This window comes from Sceloporus undulatus, chromosome 6 (assembly GCF_019175285.1).
Source record: "Sceloporus undulatus isolate JIND9_A2432 ecotype Alabama chromosome 6, SceUnd_v1.1, whole genome shotgun sequence".
NCBI lineage: Eukaryota > Metazoa > Chordata > Lepidosauria > Squamata > Phrynosomatidae > Sceloporus > Sceloporus undulatus.
The window spans coordinates 122387772-122406867 of record NC_056527.1 but is presented as its reverse complement, the minus strand read 5'-3'; the positions used below and the strand labels follow the sequence as shown (position 1 = coordinate 122406867).

General features: G+C 44.2%; 2 protein-coding genes across 2 annotated transcripts; one reads left to right on the top strand and one right to left on the bottom strand.

Moving 5' to 3' along the window:
- Positions 1 to 3431: 3431 nt before the first annotated feature.
- Positions 3432 to 4477, top strand: LOC121935028 (heparan sulfate glucosamine 3-O-sulfotransferase 1-like). The gene has a single exon (XM_042476032.1). It carries the CDS (start codon positions 3572 to 3574, stop codon positions 4475 to 4477), a length of 906 nt encoding a protein of 301 aa, XP_042331966.1. The 5' UTR covers positions 3432 to 3571.
- Positions 4478 to 7347: 2870 nt separating this feature from the next.
- Positions 7348 to 17688, bottom strand: LOC121935029 (histone H2A.V). Its single transcript, XM_042476033.1, has 5 exons — positions 17533 to 17688; positions 10364 to 10441; positions 9012 to 9125; positions 8449 to 8578; positions 7348 to 7683 (listed from the first exon to the last, which is right to left on the bottom strand). Exons 1-5 carry the CDS (start codon positions 17533 to 17535, stop codon positions 7622 to 7624), a joined length of 387 nt encoding a protein of 128 aa, XP_042331967.1. The 5' UTR covers positions 17536 to 17688; the 3' UTR covers positions 7348 to 7621.
- Between the last annotated feature and the right edge of the window lie 1408 nt (positions 17689 to 19096).

Here is a 19096-nt window from a genome sequence, read left to right as displayed (position 1 = left end):
GTAGGGGATGATAGAGGGTAGAGTCCCAATCTCTGTGCCCCCCTTTCCCAATTGCTCTTCTACCTGAATGTAAAGTACTGCCCTCCCTGCCCCATTTCTTGTGCATGTCCTCAGTATGACATCCCTTCAAATCCTTAAACAGGGCTATCATATCCTCTCTTAACCTTCTCTTCTCCGGGCTGAAGATATCCAGAGTTCCCTAAATCACTCCTCATAAGGTTTCCAGACCTTCCACCATTTTATATGCCCTCCTTTGGACATGCTACAGTTTCTGAACATCCTTCATGAATTATGATGCCCGGAACTGGATACAGTATTATTCCAGGTGAGGCCTGACTAAAGGAGAATAGAGTGGCAATATGACTTCCCTTGACCTAGACCCTCTACTTCTAGTGATGCAGTCTTGTCTTCCATTACATCTGGTCTCCCATCACATATTAGTCTGCTTTGTAGTACTCTCTTTTGCTACATGGAGCACTCTAATACTTCTTCTGAAATCCGTTCCTCTCACAAAGCTTTTCCTTCATCGTGTTCCTTCCATCACTTCTCCTGCCTTCCTGGAAGGCGCAGAAATGTCTCTCCTCAGTCCCTGTGACATCCCTCTTCAGGTTACCCTGGAAACCCCTTGTATGCCTCTCTTTGCCCACTCCTGGGACCCCAAATGTGTCATGCCCTGTCATTAGCAAGCGTTAGGAAGTGGAAACCGTACCCACCGGAGAAACCTTGCTCCCCCTGGGACCAAAACAACAAGGAAGGCAGGTGGAAAACAACTGGCAGCAAGTGCCCAAGGCTGCTCTTGCCATCCAACCCACAGACCTGGCTGCTGCAGCAAAACAGACCAAGATGGAGAAGAGGCTGGCATGCCCTGTCCTGGCTTGGAGAGCATTCATGCTCACAGGGAGTTTTGGCCATTCGAATGGAAGTGTCAAATGAAACAGTAAGACTGGGTTTGAGACAAAGGTAAATACAATGAGCCCTTGGCCTCTGCTGGGGTTTGCTTCCAGGACCCCTCATGGATACCAAAATCCGTGGATGTTCAAGTCCCATTAAATACAATGGCACAGGAAAAAGAGTGTCCAAAAGAAGAGCATGCATTCTGAGTAAGAATCCCCCCTCCCATGAATTTTGTCCTTATTCCCACCACTTTTTAGCATCACAGTAACATAAAGCTTCACCTGAGCATTTAGAGGTTTAGTCTAAGCATCTGGGGCAGGAGGAAGGAGTAGGCAGGCTGAGGCTGTTGTACTTTGGATCAATCATAGAATTGGAAGGGACCCCAAGGGCCATCCAGTCCAACCCCATTCTGCCATGCAGGAACTCACACTCAAAGCACCCCTGAGAGATGGCCATCCAGCCTCTGTTTAAAAACCTCAGAGGAAGGAGACTCCTCCACACTTCAAGGCAGCCTATCAGGAGCCTGAGATGACGTAACTCATTGGAAGATATGATCATGCTTGAGAAAGCAGGAGGCAGTAGGAAAAGATGAAGAATTGCATTGCAGGCGGCTTTTTTCAATCGAGTTTGCAAGACCTGGGCAGGGCAGTTGATGACTAGAGGTCTCTGCTTCATAGGTTTGTCAGAAGCTGAACTTGCTTTGATGGCAAATAACATAACAAACCATTATCAAAGCAATGTGATTACAGTAAATAGGTGTGAATGGCTTTCAGTGTTTCATTCCAAAATGCTAGAAATCGTGGAACTGAAAGAAAATTCATTTCAGGGTGGCAGGGGTTTGGGGTTGTTTTTTTTACCATAGGGGCAATGTCTCCATTTGCCCCCTCTCATCACAGCTGCGCTCCAGCTCCAGCTGAAGTTATGCAGAGCTGTAAGAGTTTTTGGCCCATGGATTTTGTTCATTTTTGGCCAGGCAGCCGTAATCTTACCTTGGCTAAAACTCTGGCCATCCATCCAAGCAGATGCAGTGTGAAATTTGCTGGAACTCAGCCTAAGCTTGGTGCTGGAGCAGAAAGTGCCACTGGGGACTTCCACCAGAGTTGAGATCAACCTGCTTCAAGCAGCCATGAGGCACTGAGTGACGTCTCCGTGAATCCCAGAGAGGGATGGAGGCAGACGCAGGCAGCCAGAATCCTGCCCTCCAGCCTCCTGAGTCTCATTTAGACAGAAGAGACCTGGCATTCTGGAAAAACGCAAAGGAAGGGCTGTTTGCAATGGATCAAGCCAGCGCAGCCTAGATTTACCCTTCTGCTGTTTCTAATCCACTGAGCTGATCATGACAAAGGCTGAAGAAGAGCTTGTTCCAAGGCAGCAGCAAGTTTGGCGCTGCAATCTCAAAGTTCAAAGTATTATTTCTTGACTTAGTCTCCAGGCCCTTTCAAAGCAGAGCAAACAGTGAAAAGAATAAAATACCAGAAACAATATACCATTAAAATATTTAAAATGCAGTGGGTTTCCACCCTTTGAGGACCGGTTGCTTATGTGGGGGGAAAAAGACTCTCATTATGTCTTGCATTGTGTGTATTTTTCTTCTTTTTAATGGGAATGCTTTTAAATTCTATTGATAGCATCATTATAGTTTATCTTTGGAATGATGCACAGTTTCAGCTGTATCCATTTTAATTTTTGTAAGTCGCCTCCGATCCCGGTTCTGGGGAAAAGATAAATGAGCCAGTGAGGTACAGTGGTTTAAGCTTTGGGAGTATGATTCTGGAGACCAGGGTTTGCATTCCCACTTGGCCATGGAAACCCACTAGGTGAACTTAGGCATATCACACTCTCTCGGCCTCAGAGGACGGCAATGGCAAACCCCATGAAGAAACTTCCCAAGAAAACCTCAGGATAGGTTCACCTTAGGGTTGCATTAGCCGGAAATGACTTAAATACACACATGCATGTACATATGTATGTATGTAGTGGTTTGACTGTTGAACTATGAATCTAGAGATTAGGCCAGCTCAACCATGAAAACCCAGTCTGATCAAACCAGCTAAGTTAATGCCAACACACTCCTTCCTCCTAAGCCTAACCTTTTCAGACAAGAAAAGGTGCTCAGTTTTGTGCTAACCAATGGTTAGGGGTGTTTTTTGTTGTTCAGACTTCAGAGTTATTGAGATGTAACAAGATACAAAATAATGTCTTTAACTACCTTTTGCCAAGCCCATTCTAAATAGACACAAGTGCCAGGAAAGTTGCATACTTTTACTTTATATCATCTTTCCTTTCTTAGTCTCGGGTGTGTGTTTAGTCTTGGTATGTTTAATAAAGACCTACAGACAACATCTGTTGATTTTACTCTTGTACTAAACAATACTTTGTGAGCCACCTACAATTATGCTGTCATTTCTCCCCATCATCTACAATGACTTTCTTATTTTTCAGGCAACTTCCTTAAAGCAAAAGTCTGTTTTCTGAAGCAGTTTGGGGGATCTTTGTTCCAGGCAGTTGGATCCAAAAAGGGGACAAACCCACAAGCTGTTGTGAGTGGACCAAAGGAGCCTTGCAAAAACCCACTTTAAAAGCCCAGCGATGGAGCGGCTGAGTTAAAGAGACAAGAAGTAACCTTCTTTCACTCCATGCTTACTCAGCCGCTTCCCATCCCAAAGGAGGTTCAGAGATGACTGGGGCTTGCTTGTTGCTCTTGCTTCTGAAGTTGTGCCAAGTCCATCCAGAAGAGGAAAGGAAGAATCCTGAAGGTTTTGATGGCAGACAGGAAAGAAACAGTTCTTGGGCAATGCATGAAGACTGGAAACAACGGCTGCCCAAAAGCATCATCATAGGTGTGCGGAAAGGGGGCACGCGGGCCTTGCTGGAGATGCTAAGCTTGCACCCGCAGGTGGCAGCTGCCCATTCTGAGGTACATTTCTTCAATGTGGAAGAGAACTACCACAAGGGACTGGACTGGTACCGACAGCAGATGCCAGTTTCGAACCCTGATCAAATCACTGTGGAAAAGACCCCTGCTTACTTCTCTTCTCTCAAGGCCCCCGAGAGGATCCATGCTGTGGACAGCGCTATGAAGCTCCTCCTGATCGTGAGGGATCCTGTGGAAAGGCTGGTGTCCGATTATACCCAGATCCTCCACAACCGCAAGGCGCGCCACAAGCCTTATCAGTCTCTGGAGCAGATCCTCTGGAGAGGCCAGGAACTCAACACCAAGTACAAAGCCATGCAACGCAGCCTCTATGCTCTGCACCTGGCGCAATGGCTGGAGTTCTTCCCTGCAACACAGATACACATTGTAGACGGGGGCGGCCTAATCCGGGAGCCACTCCCCGAGATGCGCCAAGTGGAACGTTTCTTGGGCCTGGAGCCCTACTTAGGGCCAGACAACTTTTACTTCAACCAGACAAAGGGCTTCTACTGCTTGCAGGCAAGAGGGCTTCAACATTGCCTGGACCAGTCCAAAGGGCGACCCCATCCCACGATAGACGAATTACTACTGGAACAGCTCTGCACATACTTCAGTGCGCACAACGAGAACTTCTTTGCCATGGTGGGACGGACATTCAACTGGTGCTGAGCATTTGAGGCTCGCTGGGGTATTCAGATACTGACTGAGATCCGATAACGGGAATGAGCCTCCGATGGGTTTAGGAAAAGGACCAAAGTAAAAGGACGTCAAAGGAGCTGCAAACTGAGTTTTACTATTATTGCAGTCAGCAATATACAAGTTTACAGGAAAATATCAGAAAAATAGCTTATATATTGAGAAATGCCCAAGACAGACCTTTTCACCATTATTGAGGGGCACTTTTCTCAAATCCAACAGCAAGGAAGACTATGTCCTCTAGAAATGTGTGCCCAAAAGGTGCTACAGAAGATTCAGCCGACAACTGATCAGCAATTGTGTGATGGGTCCAAAACAAAAGATAACAAGCCACCTGCCCTTAGTATAACCTTGCCCCCTGTATTGCCATAGAACACAACCTGTTTCCAGGATCTAAATCCCAACCTTTCTGTTCCATCCACTTCATCTGCTATACCTGAAATCTGAGGGATTCTACTTGTCTTCAGCAGAGGGCAGCATGTCCCCATTTGATAAAAGTGCTGCAGTACTCCATTGAGATCTAGCTTGTTGAACTGAATACTGTAAAACAGAATCCGCCCCTCTCCTATTACAAACAAATGAAGTTGCCTTAAAGACCCAGGCCACTGGTCCAACCAGCTCAGTCGGCTCTTACTAGCAGAGGCTCTCAGGGTCAAAAGCGGACTTCCTTTCCAGCCAAAGAACAGAATTTTTTAAAATTAGAACATGGGATTTCCTGTTCCATAGACAGAATGTTTACTTAAGAATATAGCATTATAAGCTCAGGGTACGATCTTCTTGTCACACACATAACCAAGCAGAGATACTAAGACTTTGGTTGCAGGCACACCAAAGCACAGCACAAATATCCAAAAACCCAAGCAGAGATACTAAAACTTTGGATGCAGACCTGTAGTAGATATGAGGAAATACCTGGATCCCGCAGGCAGCCCATTACAGTTGTAATTGCTTCTGTGGGAACCCATTCATTTCATCTCCTTAACCCTGTCACCTTTTTGTGTAGAAAACATAAATGCAACTGCAACAGGTGTAAGACTGGACCAGGCTGAAGATACACAGAGAAGGGCCCAAAATTTTGAATTCATATGTAAAGATGGGCACACATTATCCCTGAAGTCTACTTTAGAAAGACAAAGTCCTCCAGCCCCCCAAAATTCTCTATTGCTCAATTTTAAATGCAAACACAGTAGTCCTTTGTGGCAGCACTTATGCAGACTGGATCACTGTGTATCTAGAAACCTCAAAATTAGTTCTCTTGAGTTCCTAACAGAAATGGAGACCAATTCTTCACTCATTTATCCCCTCTGAATGATCCAAATACATGACCACAAGTCTTCTTTTGCTCTCTGTCATCTTACCTTCAGGGGGATAATCCTTAATAGCAATTCATTCACTGATATTTTATAATCCATCAGGGAGAAGAAAGATTTGTAGCAGACTTCATTACTCAAAACTGCTGCTGACTGTTTTAGCTGACAATGCCAAACTAAACATTCTGATAACAGCAGAAACATCCTCTGTCTCCCAGATGTTTATCAATCCAAGTTGTTGAGTTATATAGAAGTGACATTCTCAGCACCATTAGTCAATAGTCACTATCACTGTAGCATTTTGTCATTACATTCTATACTACCAATAGTAGGCATTTTCTGCTCTCTGTCACTGTGTAATTCCACCTTGGTAGCGAGAGGAAATCTAAAAATAAAGCATGGAGTAAACTAGCCCCTATTTGCTTGTTTATCTGGTTATCACATCCATGGTATCACATAAATCTGGATAGTCAGACGCCTGTCCAGACTACCACTCACCTCAGGATCAGGACTTATCACCTCAAATTCCAGTCTATGTTGACAAAGTGACTGTATCTCACCCGTCTAAGCTATTTCTTGCTTTATTCGTCAACTTGACAGTAGAGTTAAAATGGACCTTTCTTAGAGAATAAATTCCACAGGAATACAAGGTACCTATCCAAATAGTAGGAACTGGAAAAACAACTGTAGCCTAATTGAAACAAGCCTTTTGCTTCCTAAAACAGTCTTGTTTAAGGGTTGCAATGGGGAGAAGGCAAAGCAATTCTTTACATCAGTTTCACACTGAAACCATAACTCAGAGTGTTTGTACAGATTTACTTGAGAACAGATACAGGCATACCTGGAAGATGCTCAAGCAAACACAGGTTTATAACATTTGATGTCCTTCTGCCATTATGGCTTGTTCAGCATTCTGTCTCAGACTGTACTGTATGAAGCAGACCTAACCACAGTGGAAAGAATATTAGTTCTCAGGCCTTGCTCTTGTGCAGTCAGCTTATGAACTGCTGCTACCCAGCACTCAGTTGACCTGCCCAGTCTAAATCTGGGCAGCCTTGCTAGTCTGGCATTCTTGTTACAGAAAATCTTGTTCATTACATTGAAACAATCAGTGGCAATTGTGCTGGGTCAAGAACACAGCAAATTCAATGTAAAGGCACCAACCACAGGCAAACCACCAGCTGTGAGCAGCAAAACATGCTGTTGGGCATTCTTTGCTATTATTTACATGGCTATATCTTTACATGAGAGCCCTGGCATTTCCATTTCATACATGAGAAAGCGAGCTGAAGGCAAGCTAAAACAGTATTTTAAAGCTGCATTATTAAAACATTATACTCTTAGGTAGTGACCTCCTGATATGACTACCACAATGTCAATCAACAGGCAAGAGAAAAACAAATTTAACCATGAATGTGGCCACATTAAAGTCTAAATCTATCAAGTTTATTTTAAAAATATTAATAGGATTTTAAGGCATCGGCCTTTTTACTTCACTGACTTTTTAACACCAGAATGACACACAAAAACAAGTTTTGTAAAAAATGGTTTTATCAGTTCCATTTTTGTATAAAACACATGGGAGAAACCTAGCCAATCAACACACAAATTGCTGCCACATAACAAGGTACTTTTTTTTGTGTCAAACTTTGAATCTAAAGAACATACAAATGTTTTAAGTCTACAGTCAATTGTCTATACTCTTCCATTTAACTATGTTTTTAAAAAATTCCACATATCCCCATTTTTCTTCTGTCCCAGTTACAGTACAATGACAGGGAGGAAGAGGGCTGCTTTAAATTCCTCTCTATGCAGTTTTCTGCTGTCCCTTCTTTCCAATCAGAGACTTGTGGATGTGAGGAATTACACCTGAAAAGAGAACAATAGATTAGAACGTAGGCAAAATTGCAGTTTAATATTCACAAGCCATCTGCATCAGTATTCACTCGGCTGTGGAGCTATGCAGCGCTTTGCAGCAGTATTCACTCCCCTTATGACTAGTCTCCTTTGAGGGGGAAAAATCTGGATTTCCTCTCAGCTTAGATTTCCCTCATGGCACCAAGAAAGAGCTGACAATTACTGGGACATATCTGAAGTGACACTTTTAATTCTGGTAATGTAATGTATATGCCTTCAAGTCATCTGTTGACTTATATAGCATGGATTTCATAGGGTTTTCTTGGGCAAGAACTATTCAGAGGTGGTTTGCCATTGCCTTCCTCTGAATCCAGCCTACAGCATCTGATATTCCCTGGAGGTTTCCCTTTCAATCTAGTTCTGGAGCCCTAATAAGAAAATTACTTTTCAAGATGAAAGATGTTAACGAAGGATGAAATATCTTTGAAAAAATTTAGAGAGTAGAAAAAAACACTTTTGTGATATTTGCACCATACTTCTGTCAAGATCAGCACCATTTGGAAGCAAGCAGCTGCTTAATAAATTAGCATATTTCAAAAGATGAAACACCCAATTTAGCAAGAACTGCAGCAATGACAAAGGCTCATAGCTCGCTATTATCAGAGCTCTTTCTAGATAAGTTAAATAAAAACCTATGTTAATAAATATGTTCAATAACCTTTACAGTTGCAGCTGTTATCCCAATCTAGCCACCTCAGGAGCACAGACACTACATACCTCCACCAGCAATGGTAGCTTTAATAAGGGAATCCAATTCCTCATCACCACGAATAGCAAGCTGCAAATGACGAGGAGTGATACGTTTTACTTTGAGATCCTTGGAGGCATTACCTGCCAATTCCAAAACCTGTTGGGAAAGTTTCAGTCCTTATTAAATAATTACCCATGCATTTCACATCACCCTTCCTTGATTTCTGCAAACTCTATGCTCATACATTTAGGTCAGGGAAAACATTCCCCCTACAACTACTTCTTCACAATGTTATATGTGTAATATCACTGCTGTAACTTACATGGGCAATGAACTTGTCATAAAACGACAAACTTGTTTCTGCATGTAATAAATACACACACACACACATCCCTCCGAGCTGGAGAGGAAATACCATCCAGAAAATATGTTAGCTATTAAAGTTCATGCAGTATTATTTGATCCAAACAAGTAATTGACAGCTTTTAAAGAAAGCAGGAATAGCGAGGTTATGCTACTCTACACAGAGAAAAAAAAAAACCTCATCAAGGCCCAAGATTATCTGACAATAATGCTTTGCAAAACCTACCTCAGCAGTAAGGTATTCGAGAATTGCAGCACTGTACACGGCAGCTGTAGCCCCAACCCGTCCATGGCTTGTGGTGCGAGTCTTCAAGTGTCTATGAATACGACCCACTGGGAACTGCAAGTAGAAGGACCTGTTCAGCATGCATGATCTGAGCCAACTATGAAAGACTGCTTTGCAAAGGATGACCGTCTCTATCAGTGAACTGTTTCCAGAGGGAGAAGCGGTATGTAATACTGACATCTCTGTTAGTGCTACTGTCAGGATCTGAGTGAGTTTTAACAGTACAGGTCAACCAAGTGCCGAGTCATACAAAGTCTTTGTACTGTAATGTATCAAACTGGAAGCGGAAAGAAGGTGAGGATAATGTGTTTTCAATAGACTTTTATAGCCCATAGCTCCCTGGGGCCAGACCTACTGCCCATACTAGAAAAACAACACTGACCGCCATAGAACCACTCATTAATAGAAAAATCTTTCAAGTGCTCTAGAAAACAGCTTACCGTGTTTCATAAAGTATATGGTACTACAGCCTCCCTTGTCCAAAATGCTTGGGACCAGAGGTGTTTGGGACTTTGGAGCTTTTGGAAATGTGGAATAGTGTATATACATAATGGAGATGGGACCCAAGTCTAAACATGAAATTCATTTATATTTTCTACGCACCTTATATTATAGCACATTGGACAGGGACTACCCACCCAAGAAAAATACGAGAACCAATCCTGAAGTTTTTTGGCACCAAGTGAAGATTCCCTCCAACCGCACCAAAGCATCCCAGGGCATAGAGGACAGCTGGTTTCTGACCAGTTTTATAACTCTAATGCATCTTGGTTAGTTTTTGCTACAGCTTCTGATTTTAAGTTTGAAATGTTTTTGTTCTTGTGTGCTACTCTGACTGGTCTGTTAGTGAAAGATGGATTATGAACCGGACACCTGCCCAAAAGAAACTTGGAGGGCACCAGTTTGTAGAAGGCTGACTTAAAGACTGCCTAGCTCCATGGAGCCAAGCAAATCAATATATGAAGAGGGGCCCTTTTTATAGCACAAGAAGAGCTCTGGGTGATTCAAGAAAGAGGGAAAGAAGACACTTAAGGTCTTAACAGGTTAAGAATGATAATAAAGTTTTAAATAAAGCAGCTTAAGATGAGACCCTATTGAGTGTTCAACTGAAGAACAGACTTAAGAACAAGAGAAGACAAACCACCATAGTGTTAATTAAAGATGAAACAATGTTGCATGCAAAGAATAGAAGAAACCAAATCCCCAAATTTAAGAGGGAGATAGTGCCAGGAGAATAGTGGGATATGAAAGACAAACAAACAGACTTATCTGAAAGAAGAAATTAAACCTACCTGGAGTCCAGCTCTTTGTGAGCGGGACACTGCCTTTGCCTTGGCCTTTCCACTGTCCTTGCCAGCTTTGCCTCCAGCCTAAATGACAAAACAAGAGATGAGTTGGATCTACTGCTTAACAGATCAGCTTGCAGGAGGAACAACAAATTCAAAACTGTTATTTTGTCGCCATTTAAAAAAATAATAATTGCTACAGGGCTAGGATTCAGTAGTATCACATCTCCTCCTCCCAATAAAAAGGCACCAAATGTCACCGCAAGACTCTACCAAGTTTCTACAGACCCCACCTGAGTGTTAGAGCATTTATGAACCCCCCCCCCCCGGTTCTAAAGCAAATAAAGCTAACCATTTAAATTGTCCATACAGATGTAAATAATCTGGGCGTCTCCATCCTAAGGCAAAACTGTAGCGTTAGTGAGATGACATCATATGACCTGAAGAGCAAACCCAAGAATAGCTTTCATTCCAAGTGCATTTGCCTGGACAAAGTTATATACTTCCTGTGTCACATGGGGCCCATATAGCATGCTCAGGTCTGCTGCCATGTATGAGGGACAACCTGATCCTATAGATCTCACCTAGCTACAATGCTGAAAATACAAACACTATTATTGTAACTAACGCATAGTTGCCTAAACCAGCGTAAAAGTTCTCCCAGAGAAGGACTGGACAGTAACCCTGTCCTTTCTCCACTTTTGAAAGCACTATTACAGACAGAAGAGTTTCAGCGCAGAATAATGCTAACTATAAACATGATCAGTTTTAGAACCTCAGTACTACTGAAATAGTACTAAAAGAAACTCAGATCAATCATAGAATCAAGATTTGTAGACCTATTTGTATGATGGCTCTTCAGCACCAGGAACTATCCTTCATCTATTGATACAGGAGATGCCAACGTGGCACAGATATCTTTGGCAGCAATAGAGGTCTTTCCCTAGAGATTGTTATCATTTTAATTATGACAGGCCAGATTTTTGTGTCCCAGGATTTCAGAAGCAGTCAAGTTGCCACATGATTCAAGACTACAACCTCCAGTAACCATTTCTTGGAAAGGTAGAATAGTCCTGCATCCACCAAAATAATACTGATTTCAGTATGGCTTCAGCCCAGTATCCTACATCTGCTACAACAAGCTCTTCAAAATCAACAGAGGCGTGGTAGGAATATTTGCATGCTTTATAAGCACTTCCTTGCAGGCTTTGGATAGGGATAGGGGTGGCATGTAAACATGAAGGGACCGGGGGTCTTGCCCACTGCCTTGGCATTGCAGCTGCATTATAGTTTTGTGGTATCATTTCTTAAAGATAGAGGCTCAGGCTTCCTGGAAAATGCTTCTTAGGAAACATATATTTCACCATGTGGTAACATGCTATTTCTGTGTTGATGTCTCCAAATCATCTTTGACTTATGGCAATCCTAAGGCCAGAACCTTATCATAGGGTTTTCTTGGAAAGTCTCTCCAGTGGGTCTTTGCCATTGCCATCCTCTGAGGCTGAGAGTCTGTGACTTGCCCAAGGTTTTTATGGCTGAGCTGGGAATCAAACCCTGGTTTCCAGAGTTAAGGTGGCTGTTGTGGAAGAAAGGGATTTTAAGAGGAGGCTAGAAAGGGAGACAGCTGAATTGGGCTACACTGCAAGCACCAACCAACATAGTTCTGTACAGAGATAATGGCTTTCTAGCAAGTGACACATATGGATATGCTTGTCTCCACTGCAGCCCTATGTGCACAACCAGTCTTCTCTAGGAGAGCTCCGTCTTCTGCTTTCTAACAAGGTTTGGCTTGTTTCTGCAGCACTTGCAAGACTAAGACTTTCCCTGCTTATCTCTGCCTGCATGCAAAACCTATCACACTCATTGATCCCTTTAAGTACTCTTTATAACCACCATTAAGACGGTACTTGTCACATCATTAACTCACTTAGTGTCCTCCCCCCAGTTGACACAACTGTCTACATTCAGAGGCTTGATCTAAAGAAGCGCAGCCCACAAAAGCTGATGCTGAGATGAATTAATAAGATTTAAAGACTCCTGACTCTTTTAATAATAGAAGAGCACCATTCCTTTAAAACCAGGATAACTGCGGTGTAGACATTTAAAAGCTTTCCCACTGAGAAAACAAATTCCATGGGTCTTGTTCTGTGTTCAACTAACATAAGTGCATACGCTTCATCTATATTGTTATAGTTCAAAAAAGTAAAGTTTACTGGATGCATATGACAGTTTATTTACTACTAGATGTCCCAACACAAGGGTGAGTAGGAAGGAGATTGAGATCGATAGGTGATTTACTTAAGGTACCAGAATGTCCAATTCCCAATGGCTTAACAATAGCAAGAAAATGCCCTTTTTCTATGACAAACTAGACTGCTGAAATACAAGAAAGCTGTGGGGGGGGGGGAGAGCATGAGTGGATTTGTGTTCATGCTCTTGTTCTGGGAACAGGCTTCTGAGCGGAGCTTGTGTTAAGAGGCACTTTGTTTTGCATTTCTATGTCTGGCTTCTTAAGCCACCCTCTTGCACCTGGGTCTAGCTGGCAGACCTTTCTTTGGGGGGGGGGTCTGGAATAAAATGAACTAGATTCTATAAGCCTAAAAGTGCCCCCCCCCAAAAAAAAATCCCAAGGCTGGCTCAAAGACTTGATTCTGCAACTTGAATCAAGGGAGTTTTAACACCTGAAAAGTAATGATTTAATTATTTATGTCCGGAATTTTAAAGTGTCAAATGGTTATAAAAGCTTGTCTCAATGATGAGTCCTGTCCAGTTATGCTCAGATATTCAACTTGCCACTTAACCCTAGCATCAGCTACAGCTGAAAAGAGAAGTCCTGAGTTGGAAGGTCAGCTGTGCCATGCTGGCTCTCCCTGGAGTGAGTTAAGAGCTGGACAGACAGCATGGATGACTGCCAAGGCTGCCTTTCTATGCAGAGGGCCCTTGAGCTCTGATGGGGAGGAAAGCCTGGCCAAGGTTTTCACCCAGAAGTGTTACCACAGCTATAAAAACCCTGGCCCTCAGGAAGAAATCTGTTCTAAGACTCTTCCAGGAGGTGAACTTGAAGTGCATTTCAGTGAATTCAGGGAGGGACTTATGCTGAGGAGTGCAGTTTTAGGGTTGTTTGCCTGAAGCCTTTCCTCCATCAGTTCACAGCCTCATTATGTACAACTCTATCCTTCTTGCAATTCATCTACACCTTTTCATACCAAATCTTGTCACCTGACATAAGTCAAGCCTTAACTGTCCTACATCTAGCCCAACTACAAACTTTCCAGAGGTTTGTTTAAGTTTCTGGAAAGAGAAATCTAAGAGGGTAAAGAAAACTGGCTGTAGATGAGGCACATCATCAACAATAGGAAACAACCGTTTCCCTATTAAGGCAATGCAGCTAAGCCAAGCAACTGGGGAAATTCGAGAGCTTCTTGCTTTGCTCCTGTGAGGCATCTATGTCAAACTTTCATCAACTGGACAATGCAGTAAATATTAGCAAGACTTACACACCAAAAATACTTTACAGATACAGTATAGCCTGTCTGTAGTGCCAACGTTATCTTTACTCTATTTGCCCGCCTCTGTACCAGCTCTTCCAGATAAGATCCACAACGGGGATAACCATATTGTAAGAACTATTCAGCTAAAATATCTCCCAAATTATATGGCATTAGACTATTATACCAAAGACAACAATATCTATCAGCTCTATCCAAGGTACCAATCTGATTCACTGCTTTTTGAACCTGAAATACTGCATTCGGCTGCATCTGCCACTTCCTAAGTTCTTCATGAAGTAGTGAAATATGCCAGAACAAAATGCTTATTCCAAACAGTCCTCTGCAGTTCTCTGAAAGACTCTCTAGGAATTGCATTTATAAACCAAGTCAAGATGCATAAAAACTCACCATGACATTACGCTTACATGGCATACCTTCAAGCAAGACCTTAACCATGTTTCACATGCAAGCCACAGTTCTTAGAACTCAATCAAGTCAGAAACCAAGGAATTTCAAACTTACACAATAAACAGAGTATAGCCTAAAGCAGAGCCATAAAATGAGATTTTAATCTATTTCCAAATGATAGATGGGAGCGCTAATCAGAAAACCCTCTCAGCATCACTTCATTGGGATAGTTACTGTTGGAAGTTTGTTACAATATTCATGTACTTGTAGAAAAAGGCCTACCTCACCTCCAGCTACAAAAGTCTAAAAGTATACCTTGTATCCTTCTTGGCTGTTTTATGGCCACAAATAAATATCTTTGAAGAAATTAGTTGCAGTTGATTTCAATACATGGACAACAAAGTCATTTGAGGACAGGAGCAGGAACAAGGTTCCAACTCCAGATGAGTTCAACTACTGGAAACTCTTCCCTCAAGAAGGACGAACAAGGAATGCATTAAGAGAATCAATGTTTGGAAAAATCAGGTTTGTCACAAAACAGAGCTGCAGCCACAAAAGCTGTCAAGACCAAGAGTGTTTCCAGGAGTGGAGATCTTTAGTTTGAGACGATGGCTGACAGCTTAGGATGCCAGGCAGAAGGCAGCAGCCCCATCTTTGAGTGAATGTCAGAGGTAAAGGGGGGAGGGACCCCAACCTTACTGAAGCCAGACCCTCTGCTGCTTTACTTGAAAGTGAGTCCTACGTGGTGCATACTGTGTGCCTTCAAGTTGTTCCCAACTGATGGCGAACCTCTCACAGGGTTTCCTTGGCAAGATTTGTTCAGAGATGGTTCACCATTGCCTTCCCCTGAGGCTGAGAGCAAGTGACTTGCCCAAGGTCAGCCAGTGGGTTTCCATGGCTGTATGACATTTGAACCCAGGTTGCCAAAGTCCTAGCCCAACCACTATGCCATGCTAATAAGGGTGCATGTAATAAGGACTGTGGCTCCCATCCTATGGAATGCTGAGATATGTTCTTTAAGGCCTTTTGCCTTCCCAAAGCAGGCTGGTGCCTCACCAATGTACAAATCCCAGAGTTCTGTGAGATGGTGCCATGGCAGTGAAAGTGGTCTCAAACCATATTATTCCTACAGTGACCTCCTAGTAAGTCAACCAGACTAAGGAATGACAGACATCATTTACCTAGAAGCTGCTCCAGGCAAACCAGTTGTTTTAAGTTTACTCCCAAGTCCATGCACACAGCTTTTCCCCAGTGCATCCGCTGACCAGCCTCTCCAGCATCCCTCGCCCACTGCCTTGTTGCTCAAAGGGAGTGAGGGAAGGAAGGAAGGGACACTTCCAGCAAGGGCTCCAGGGCTGCCGGGAGTAACATAATCCTAGAGTTGGAAGGGATCCCAAGAGGTCATCCAGTCCAACCCCATTCTGCCATCTAGGAAGACACCATCCAAGCCCTTCCTCTGAATGATGGCCGTCCAAAGGAGGAGAATCCACCACACTCCAAGGCAGCGTCTTCCGCTGTCAAACAGCTTTTATGGAAGTAATGTTTAGGTGGAACCTCTCTTCCATTGCTCTGTATCCTGTTCTCTGGACCAGTAGAAAACAAGCTTTCTCCCTCCTCAACATGACAGCCCTTCAAATACTTAAACAGGGCCATCATATCATCTCCTAACCTTCTCTTTTCCAAGCAAAACATTCCCAGAGCTCCCTAAGTCTCTCCTCATAAGGCACGGTTTCCAGACCTTTCACCATTTTAATCACCCTCCTTTGGACACTTTTCAGCTTCTCAACGTCCTTCTTGAACTGTGGCGCCCAGAAATGGATGCAGTACTATTCCAGGTGAAGCCTGACCAAAGCAGAATAGAGAGGTACTCTGATTTCCTCTAAATCCCAAACTATGACCTTCCAGGTGTTTTGGACTTCAGCTCCCAGAACCGCAGACTATTGGTCAAGATGGCTACAGCTTCTGGGCGCTGGTGTCCAAAATACCTGGAGGACTGGAGTTTGGGGATCACTAATCTAGACACTATCCATCTATCGATGTATTGACATCTAGTGACGTCTAGAATCGCACTGTTGGCTCATGTTCATCTTGAGGTCTGGAAGAAGAGAGTGGCACTATCCTTTTATTCCTTCCCTTGAAGCAGAAATCCGTGGATGGCAATAAACCCGCCTTGGCTTGACATTTAGGTACCTGCCTTAATGTTGCTAGGAAATCTCCGCCTGGAAGGAGAAGCAGCGCCACAGGCCTAGATGCACCACACAGAGAGCAACCCAAAACACAGCCCAGGAGAAGGAAGCGCCAAAGGCCCTTCGCCTGACAGTGACAGGCGACTCGGGTTTCAACAGGGAAAGAAGCTGCCTGCTCTTACTGCAAGTCTGTCTGTGGGACGCACTGAAAGAAATGACAGCCCTTGACCACAGGGAAACTGTACGTTGCCCATAGAGGACCATGAGAGAATACGTGCCCATAGGGAGCCACAGAAGGGTTGGAAGAGACACAAGGGCCATCCAGTCCAGCCCTTTGTCATTGGAGGATAGCTGCCCATAGAGAACAAGGGGGGAATGGTTGTCCATAGGGAAACACAGGGCAGTCTCTGAAGATGAAACGTCAGGAGTAAACTCTTCAGTCACAGAGCCTGAAAAACCCCATTAAAACATAGGGGAACAGTTGCCCATAGGGAAACATAGGGGACTCCTTAGCCCTTTCTTGTCCATAGGGAAGCATTGGGGAATACTTCCCCCTAGGAAAACATAAAGGGATCCTTGCCCATAGGGAAACTATACTTGCCCATAGGGAAGCATAGGGAAATAGCTGACCATAGGGAAACACTGGGGAAGACTTTCCCATAGAGGATCACTAGAGAATCCTTGCCCATAGGGAAACATAGGGAAGCAGTAGTCCATAGGGAAACATTTCACCATAGAGAACCATAGTGTCTCCCTGTGTTTCCCTATGGACAGGCATTCCCCAATGATTCTCTACGGACAAGTCCCCTGCAATGGCTCCCTATGGGGCCAGTCCTGTCATTTGTTTAAATGTGTCTTGGCCCAAGGCTATGGAATTCTGGGAGTTGGAGTTTGCTGTGCTCCGCTCTGGGCCCCACAACAAACTCCAACTCCCAGAATCCCATAGCCTTGAGCCAAGGCAACGAAAGCGGTGCCAAACCGGGTTATCTCTGCAGTCTAGATGCAGCCTTTTCCTCCCTCGGAATTTAGGCGGGAACTCCCCCGAAGCTCCCCTCGCCCGGCCATTCCCTTATTTCCGCTCCCGGCTCACCATGGTTCCGCGAGGTCCCGATTCGGAGCTAAAAGGCGCCTCAGAGAAAGTCGAGAGACAATAATAACCCGCCTGAACGCGAGGAGGGAGCCCTGGCCTGCCGCGGCCCAGGCGAGCCAATCAGCGCCAGCCGTGCTAGTTTGAACCTCCCGCCTTGGCCAATCAGGGGGCGCCTTGTTGCTTCCTCGGCTAAGCCACGCCCCTCGGCCCGTTTAACGGCTGTTTTTTTACCCCCGCCAATCACCCCGTCTCCTTTTTTGCACACGGCACGTCAAGAGTGAGTGTGAAGAGGGAGGGATAAGGCGTGGAGTGACAAGGCGCTCGACCAATAGAAGAGAGGAGGCGTCGTAAAGGAGGCGGTGCTAAAGAAGTGACGGCGCTCTGAGCCAATGAAAAGCGAAGGGAGTTTTCCCGCCCATATTGGCTCCCCCTCCCCCACTTGTTTGTTTGCGCGAAGAGAGAGTGAGGGGAAAAATGGAGTCAAAGGCCTTGAATGGCAGATTAATTGGCCTCGTAGACATAAATGGGTCTTTTAATAAGCTGTGGGCTGCGCTTCATTGTCACGTTTCCCGTCAAAAATTGTGTAAACACACGCACACACACAGAGCAAAAACATTTTATTTCTTCCTGTCACACTGAGGAAAAAGGATTTAAAAAAGACACTTCTCCACAAAGTATTAGAGCTTTCTCAAAATACGCTTTTAGGATTAAGGGATGCCAGTCCTGAAAAAAGGCTTTTTAAAACGCCTTTAGATGTACAAATAAAACTGTGTTGGAGTTGTGCACTGCCATCTGAAGAAGTGGCTTTACAGCCACAAAAATGTGTGTCATTTGCCTTCAAGTCTATGAGGACCCTGTCACGGGTTTTCTTGGCAGGTTCCTTCAGAGAAGTTTTGTCATTGCTGCCCTCTGAGGCTGAGAGAGTGTGACTTGACAATTCCAGGGCTGAAAGGGGATTCGAACCCAGGTCTCCAGAGTCATAGTCCAATGCTTAAACCACTACACCATCTTGGCACACTCTCTCTCTCTCTCTCTCTCTAGATAGATAGATATAGTGAACCTATTGTGGGGTTTTCTTGGCAGGATTTTTCAGAGGAGGTTTGGCATTACCATCCTCTGAAGCCGAAAGAGTGTCACTTGCCCTAGGGCAGTGGTGGCGAACCTATGGCACGCATGCCAGAGGTGGCACTCAGAGCCCTCTCTGTGGGCACATGACGCACCATAGTTCCAACACAGAGTTCACTACAGTTTGTCACTAGAAATCCAGAGGGATGTGGCACATTGCGATAAATAAATGGGTTTTGGGTTGCAGTTTGGGCACTCGGTCTCTTAATGGTTCTTCATCACTGCCCTAGGGTTTCCATGGCTGAGTGAGGCTTTTAATCCTAATGAGCTATAGTCCAGTGCTTGGGTTTTTTGGGCAATGTGGCCATCTTCTAGAAGAGTTTATTCCTGACATTTTGCCATCATCTGTGGCTGACATCTTCAGAGAATGGGGGCATGGAAGAGAGTGGGGTATATATGATATATATAGGTTAGGAATGCCTGTTATCAGCTTCGGCTG